General features: G+C 29.1%; 2 protein-coding genes across 2 annotated transcripts; one reads left to right on the top strand and one right to left on the bottom strand.

Annotated features, from left to right (window-relative positions):
- The first annotated feature begins 2239 nt into the window (after positions 1-2239).
- On the top strand, positions 2240-3696 carry LOC109339800 (GDSL esterase/lipase At5g33370-like). Its single transcript, XM_019577317.1, has 2 exons — positions 2240-2558; positions 3301-3696. Exons 1-2 carry the CDS (start codon positions 2381-2383, stop codon positions 3534-3536), a joined length of 414 nt encoding a protein of 137 aa, XP_019432862.1. The 5' UTR covers positions 2240-2380; the 3' UTR covers positions 3537-3696.
- Positions 3697-3982: 286 nt separating this feature from the next.
- LOC109339796 (GDSL esterase/lipase At5g18430-like) lies at positions 3983-7952 on the bottom strand. Its single transcript, XM_019577313.1, has 5 exons — positions 7616-7952; positions 6666-6793; positions 5781-6023; positions 5045-5300; positions 3983-4302 (listed from the first exon to the last, which is right to left on the bottom strand). The coding sequence occupies exons 1-5, from the start codon at positions 7866-7868 to the stop codon at positions 4067-4069; spliced, it is 1116 nt and encodes a 371-aa protein (XP_019432858.1). The 5' UTR covers positions 7869-7952; the 3' UTR covers positions 3983-4066.
- Between the last annotated feature and the right edge of the window lie 903 nt (positions 7953-8855).

Below are 8855 nucleotides of genomic sequence, written 5' to 3'. Positions count from 1 at the left end.
AGAGAAAGATTGTTCTTTATCTACTTCATGATAGACAGAGGGAGAGGGAACTGGGAGCTGTTGGTTCAATGCTTGAACAATAGCATACTCAACCTAAGAAAACAGAAGCTTTAAATGGTTGAATTGTGAAAACATGCAGTGGAGGAACATGAGTAAAACAAGACCATTAAACATTTGAAGAAAACCTTTAAAAAAGCAAGCTCCTTCTCGAATAAAATCATTCAGGTCTGGGACAAGTTTGGTGGATCATCACATGCTTAAATATCATAACAATCATGTCTACAAAAATCATAGGTATGCATTCCTAGTGAAAATCATCACTCTAAGAAAGGATATAACATAAAGCAAATATTAATATGAAGAGGACCATTATGTTTCTACCATTTTGTGAATGAGACCTCAGGAACACTATATTGAATAACATGGACCAATCCTCTCTCCAAGAAGAAAAATAGTGCTTTTCCATTTCCTTTTTTATTATATTTTTAAATAAATAGAATATTGGAATGTCAGATTTTACTGTTAATAATTTAACATAAACTTAAATGATCCTATTTTATGAATGAGAGAAGTTTAAGTTTGATTGAGATGAAACTAAATTTGATAGTTCATACTTGTAAAAATTGTAAAATTTAAGGAGGTTATACATACTTTTTCATCAAAATTCAACCGCACAAATTTGAAATTGAATTTTACCATCGATGATAACTTATGACAAAACATACATTCTTGGAATCACATTTATGATAGTTTTTTATTACTTTTATTTTTGAATGAAAGTGATAATTTTTTTTTTTGTGGATTAATATAATTACTTAAAAATATGGTGCAAATAAAGTTATCTTAAATATATTAATAATGGTAGATAAATGTATTCTTGTAATAGTATGGATTGTGTAATGTTGTGCATATACATACCCTCAAATAGAGAAAAGAATATATACAATAATAAGGTATGACTTTTATATATTGTTATTGTATTATACACCATTCATATTTAATCATTATTAACTCTTAAAAAAAGTAATATAAATGAATATGTTACACTCTTATTCATAACTCTATGAGCCCCAAAATTTATTTTTTTGGTACACAACATGCTTTGTGAAAAGCAAATAATAATTATTGTGTTGTATTATTTTGTAATATTATGTATATGTGACTTAAGGAACTTCATGATTGTTTTCCAAGGTAAATATTGATTTAGTTCTTTGAATATCTTATTTGAATTTAGTCAATTTCTCTTTAGTTTTGATATGACAAAATTAATTGAATTTGAAAACTTTCATGCACATGATTTTTGTTCAAATGATTTGATAATGTTTGGTAATCAACTTGAGACTTACATCATTAATATGAATAACAATATTGAATTTGCTTCTTTGAAATGAATTAATGTTTAAGATAAGTTGGTTGAAATTGGAAGACACGTTTTGTACCAATTAATTGATTTTCTTTTGAAGTTAACAATTCATCTGTAGAAAAAGTTTTTTCAACTATGAGAATTGTAAAAAAATATGTTGCCTAATCGAATGTAAGATGCAAAGATGAATAACTATCTAATGATTTATATTTTATGACAAATGTTCAATAACATTGATAAAGAATTAAACATTCAACGATTTCAAGATGTGAAATCCAATAGAGATTAATTATGAAATATATAATTTATTTAATTAAATATATTTAAATTTTGTAACTTAACATTAATATTTTTATATTTTTATAATTGATAATATTTATTATTTTAATTTTTAACATATGTTACTCACTGTACCTCTACATCATAGAACCATCATCACTGTATACAAGATTCAGAAATTGCTACCATTTTTCATTTTTTGAAGATAGATGCTTAGACGTACTTATGTTAGGGTCATGTTGGATTCTTGAAAGTAATATTAGTTATCTTACTTCAGCAAAAACAAGAACAAAAGTTCGGTTGAATGAACAAAATGGGGAAAACGAATAAGGACTAGTACCCACTTGAGATTTTTTACAAGTATTATTTATTAAAATAATTTAAAATATTAAATAGGCACCTAAAACTATTGATCTTGTTGATGATAATTTAATAAGTACCTTTGTAAATGTTGATATAGTCGTCTTGGCTATTCTAATCCATGAGCCTTTACACCAACTCACTAAAAAATTTCTAATAACTTTGAAAAACTCTTCAAACAAGGTGTTTGATGTGAATTATCCTTATAGAAGTTTAGGATCCAATTTTGATATGAATTAATTGACTAGCCAATGAATTAATGCACATAAATACATTTCATTGTACAATAAATAATTGCAGAGAGTATATGATCTAGGAGGTAGAAGAGTTATTGTGACAGGAACAGGACCATTGGGTTGTGTTCCAGCAGAATTGGCCATGCGTGGTGGAACAAATGGAGAATGTTCAGATGAACTTCAACGTGCTTCAGCATTATACAACCCTCAACTATTACACATGCTACAAGGACTTAACAGAAAATTTGGGGAAAATGTTTTTATTGCTGCAATTACAGGAGAAATGCATACTAACTTTATCACTAACCCCGCAGCATATGGTAAACTCTTAAACTTTAGGGTATCTTTGATTTTCTTTAAATTATAAGTAAACCATTTTATTTTCATTTGGAGCTAGTAAAGTGGACTAGCTTGATCAAACTAACCTCATAAATCAGCTAATTGACACACATAAAAAGGGTACTCGTACAACTCAAAAATTGGTGTTATTAGATTTTTGAAAATAAATTTTTGCCCAAAATAATTTCGGATATTTTGTCTCATTCAATACTCACCTTAAGCCTGACACAAGTCGGCTCAATTCCAATCAGGTAGCTTAAATTGAAAGCTCTATTATTCTGTTTTGTTTTGTTTCTTATTTTGAACTAAATCTATACACAAATGAAAAAAATATTATCATAATTTATAGTAAAAATATTTGAAAATAATAAATAAAATAAAAATAAGTTAACATAATTATAATTATTAATAAAGATAAGAAATATTTATGTTGTTCATGTTTAGCAAGATTTTGATGTCATTATACTTCGTTAATTATTTCATGTGATTACATATCATAACAAAAAAGAAAAATCAAGGTTCTAAATTATGTTTTAAAATGTAATCAGAGTTATGGATATTTCATGTGATTGCAATGAAATTGACTAAAAAAACCTAACATTTACCATTGTAACTGTAGTTGCTAAACTTAATTTAAAACCTTTATTTTTTTTTGTTATCATGTTAAACCATTATTAAATCACCTATCAACTTGTGCATAAATGTGTTGTTTATTTTTGGCAGGATTTACTACATCAAAAGTTGCATGTTGTGGACAAGGACCTTACAATGGGCTTGGGTTATGCACAACACTTTCTAATTTATGCCCAAACAGAAACTTGTATGCATTTTGGGATCCATTCCATCCATCAGAAAAGGCAAACAAACTTATTGTGAACCAAATTATGTCAGGTTCTATAAGATACATGAACCCTATGAACCTCAGCACCATTCTTGCATTGGATGCTAGCAAATCATAACTCTTGTTTCTTTTTTCTAGTTGGAATGTGGGTATTGTTATTGATTTGTATCAAGCATGTGAGTTTCATATGTGTGGTTTGTGATATATATCATGCAAAATTCTTCACATATAAATTAAATAATTGGCAACATATTAATGTATGTGTTTCAATTTTAGGTTTACATAAACTTTTGATTTCTATACTTTCATGTGATTTGGACTTTAATTTGGTCCCTTATATGAATAATAATGATTGGGTCCTTGAAATATATATATATATATATATATATATATATATATATTTCAAGGACCCAATCATTATTATTCATATAAGGGACCAAATTAAAGTCCAAATCACATGAAAGTATAGAAATCAAAAGTTTATGTAAACCTAAAATTGAAACACATACATTAATATGTTGCCAATTATTTAATTTATATGTGAAGAATTTTGCATGATATATATCACAAACCACACATATGAAACTCACATGCTTGATACAAATCAATAACAATACCCACATTCCAACTAGAAAAAAGAAACAAGAGTTATGATTTGCTAGCATCCAATGCAAGAATGGTGCTGAGGTTCATAGGGTTCATGTATCTTATAGAACCTGACATAATTTGGTTCACAATAAGTTTGTTTGCCTTTTCTGATGGATGGAATGGATCCCAAAATGCATACAAGTTTCTGTTTGGGCATAAATTAGAAAGTGTTGTGCATAACCCAAGCCCATTGTAAGGTCCTTGTCCACAACATGCAACTTTTGATGTAGTAAATCCTGCCAAAAATAAACAACACATTTATGCACAAGTTGATAGGTGATTTAATAATGGTTTAACATGATAACAAAAAAAAATAAAGGTTTTAAATTAAGTTTAGCAACTACAGTTACAATGGTAAATGTTAGGTTTTTTTAGTCAATTTCATTGCAATCACATGAAATATCCATAACTCTGATTACATTTTAAAACATAATTTAGAACCTTGATTTTTCTTTTTTGTTATGATATGTAATCACATGAAATAATTAACGAAGTATAATGACATCAAAATCTTGCTAAACATGAACAACATAAATATTTCTTATCTTTATTAATAATTATAATTATGTTAACTTATTTTTATTTTATTTATTATTTTCAAATATTTTTACTATAAATTATGATAATATTTTTTTCATTTGTGTATAGATTTAGTTCAAAATAAGAAACAAAACAAAACAGAATAATAGAGCTTTCAATTTAAGCTACCTGATTGGAATTGAGCCGACTTGTGTCAGGCTTAAGGTGAGTATTGAATGAGACAAAATATCCGAAATTATTTTGGGCAAAAATTTATTTTCAAAAATCTAATAACACCAATTTTTGAGTTGTACGAGTACCCTTTTTATGTGTGTCAATTAGCTGATTTATGAGGTTAGTTTGATCAAGCTAGTCCACTTTACTAGCTCCAAATGAAAATAAAATGGTTTACTTATAATTTAAAGAAAATCAAAGATACCCTAAAGTTTAAGAGTTTACCATATGCTGCGGGGTTAGTGATAAAGTTAGTATGCATTTCTCCTGTAATTGCAGCAATAAAAACATTTTCCCCAAATTTTCTGTTAAGTCCTTGTAGCATGTGTAATAGTTGAGGGTTGTATAATGCTGAAGCACGTTGAAGTTCATCTGAACATTCTCCATTTGTTCCACCACGCATGGCCAATTCTGCTGGAACACAACCCAATGGTCCTGTTCCTGTCACAATAACTCTTCTACCTCCTAGATCATATACTCTCTGCAATTATTTATTGTACAATGAAATGTATTTATGTGCATTAATTCATTGGCTAGTCAATTAATTCATATCAAAATCATAAGACTAGTAATTAAAGCTCTTATTTTATATACTCTTACAAATGTTATTAATTATCAATATTCTCTCTTAAAAGTTACATTGAAAAATTGGGCATCCAAATATATTAAGGGTCTAAAAACTTCAATTTTAAAACCAATATTTCAATTATTTTATTTCATAAAGAGTGCCAAAGAAAACTCATTATAAAATAATAAAGAAAAATAAACTTCTCCCAAAAGAGATTAGTTTTATCTTTGCACTTAAAGATAAAAAATATCATCTCATTATATCTAAAAGATAAAAGTAATAGATCATGTTACGTTTTCCTATTATTTTGGATGTAATTGCCTCAGTCGAGAGGAAACTCCCTAATAATTATTAGGATGATATATAGAAAATCAATAGTTAAGAATTAATCACCTGCAAGAGTTTACGGAACTCTATAATGAGAAATTTGACATAATCTGGTAGTGAATATTGGCGAGACCTTGCTGAATAAGGCACCAAATAGTAATTGTTCACGAAATCATTACCACCAACTGTGATCAAAACCAATGCTTTATTCACGAGTGTCTTGGTCTTGGCTACTCCAATTCGAGATGTCACTCTTTGCTGGTACTCTTGGAAATAATCTAATTGTCTATACATTCTGATTATGTTTAACTGCATAAAGTCAATTTGAGAATGACCACATGAATACTCTACAATTAAAGAATCTATCATTTATCAGGCTTGGATAATATTTTTTGGGCCAAAATAATCTCCTATATTTTTTTGGTGTGACCATAACTCAATTGGAGTATCATTGAGGCGTTGGTCTAGTTGTGTAAAGTTCCATTAAATTCCTTATAAGACCAAAATGTCAAGAGTTCGATTTCTGTTAACAATATTAGGCACAACTACACACCTTGAAAGTAATTAGTTCTTTACCAATAAAGAGATGAGAGTTCTTTTTTCTTTGAATTTTAAAGGTAAAATTGTAATCTGAATATAACTAATAAAGATAGATATTTTATTTTGTATTTGATATGTTTTTTCACACATTCTCCTCCATCACTAAAGGAGTTTCACTTGGTAAGTAGAAACATTTGTTAGAATAAAAAAAAGATCCCAAGTGGAGCCAAGCTGTACTATTATATGAACGTACTATTATATGAACGTGAACTTTTGAGCTGTTACTTTATGCATGCAAAAATGAATGAGATGTACGTAGAACGGTAGAAATATAATATGTTGACTACTTACTACTATTATGCATAGGGTGGATGTATATATAAGAATGAAATATAATGGAAGTGGACTTACAAACTGAGTTCCAGTGTCATTAAGGATACCAATTCCTGCTGAAGCAAAATTAGCACCATCTAGAAGCTTGTCTCCTCTTAGTTGTGGACTCAAGTATGGCAACACAGCCTCACCACCAAGTCTTTGACCTGATATTCGATGCAACTTAGTTAACTATTTTGATTCTAGAGTGTTCTTAGGTGCTCTTACCATGTGTCTTATTAGTCATTCCTGACAGACAATTATGATCAAACACATTAAATGGTACTAAGGAAGAGAAGTTTGTTACTTCAACAATAATTTAATAATTTCTCTTAGATGGTGTTTGGTTGATGGAATGATTTTGAGCCTTTGTTTTTTGGAATATGATACCCTAGAATGCCATTTGCGTGAGTGCCTAAGAATGTAGGCCATTCTCATTTGCCTCAAAAAAATTTGATAATCTTTTGTTAGATATGGACAAGTCACATTTTAAGTAAACATTCAATAATATTGTAAAAAACAGTTCCCTTATTGGTTATTACCCTTAAGCATACATAATCTTCTATTAGGGTTAGGTTCCTCTTTATTATTAGATAGGAAAGTGCACAAAAAACAAAGGGAATTTTTTTATGGTATGACAGTTTTATCCTTTAGATACAATGCGATAATATTTTTACCCTTAAATATAAATATAAAATCAATAATTTACCTCTTCATTACTAGAAAAGATTCTTTCCCGATTGATGATAATAAACTTAAGATAAATTAATTAATTGGAAATTTTATATACACTTATAAAATCATTGCTCACATCTATGGTATACCCTATCCGTCTTCCTATTTACAAATAGGAATGAGACATTCATTTCACTGTGAGCAACGATTTTGTAGGTTTAACAAAATCATTTGTTAATTCATTTGAGCGTGAGCAAAGTGATGAATTAACAAAAACACAAAGTGGCAAATAGTTTGGGAAGACGACACTTAACTAATAAGATCAGGAATGTTGAGTCCATTGGAGAAACGACCAGTTGGTCTATGAGTTGGATAGTCAATTCCATAAGGAAGGGAATCAGCACGTGCCGTAGTGGCCAAGTAATTATTGTTACCACTATCAACAAGTGAATCTCCAAATACAAAGAAAGCCCTAATAGCCTTGGCTTCACCTTGTTGGACAATGATCCCAACAACTAAAAGCACACCAAAAGTTAGAACAAGACTTGTAGGGAATGACATTGCCATTGATGAGTTTGAAAACAACCTTTCAATGTGTATGTGGATGTAGGAATTCAAGGGTTTTTATAGTTGTCTATGATTAATTTTATTGAAACCAAAAAATAACATAAGGAGACAATTTTATTAGGCGGGTTTCATTGTAGCCATAGTCCTATATCTTAGATTTTGGGGCATTGGCAATTTGGCCTCTACTTTTAGGTGGTCTTTAATTCTTTATAACTAAAATTGAATGAATCAAATTATAGTTCTAACTTGTAAAAGTGCATTGCATGTGACTAATTTAAATGACACGGGCTAGATGCATGGATATCAGCCTGTAGAAATTATTTCCACCGCCCAAACACCTTTATGAAATTAGAAAAAGATGAAGCAAAAAGTGAAAGACTTCTGTGCTTAAACACTCATCATACAATATTGGCATAATAACTCACTCTCATTTGGTACATTATCATTTCTGAGTAATGATGTGTGTTGTAACAATACATGAACCAAGGGCATAAAATTGTCCCTTTACATTTTTGTGTGTTTTTAAATGAGGGTATAAAAATAAAAATAAGGAAGAGATATATAGAGACATAAATATATGATATAAAATTGGATGATTATACCAACATAAAATATTTCTACATGTATAAGGTGACATGTGACGTAAGGTCTAACTTTGTTTATTTATCACTGATTTAAAAGCAACTTATGTCACTTTATTATGTTTAGGAAAATTTATAGACTAATTTTATAGAAAGATATATTGTTACTTTTAGAGTTACATATTCCTGATGTGGAAGGGTTTAGTGGCTTCAATAGAAATGGATACTAAGAAGATTTTCTCCAAGAGTACAAAGTGGGAGGAATAGATCGAAACTTATATTATATGTAACGTAACGTTTAAAAGATCACAACCCATAGTAGGTGAACTAGGTAAATCTTTGAGTTCCAACGACATCAAAAGTGAATAAGTGTACTCACTTCATCCATCCAATACAACATTTAATA

The sequence above is a fragment of the Lupinus angustifolius genome, unplaced genomic scaffold (genome assembly GCF_001865875.1).
Source record: "Lupinus angustifolius cultivar Tanjil unplaced genomic scaffold, LupAngTanjil_v1.0 Scaffold_113_4, whole genome shotgun sequence".
Lineage (NCBI taxonomy): Eukaryota > Viridiplantae > Streptophyta > Magnoliopsida > Fabales > Fabaceae > Lupinus > Lupinus angustifolius.
The sequence above is the reverse complement of the archived record's forward strand: the minus strand, read 5'-3'. Positions and strand labels throughout refer to the sequence as shown.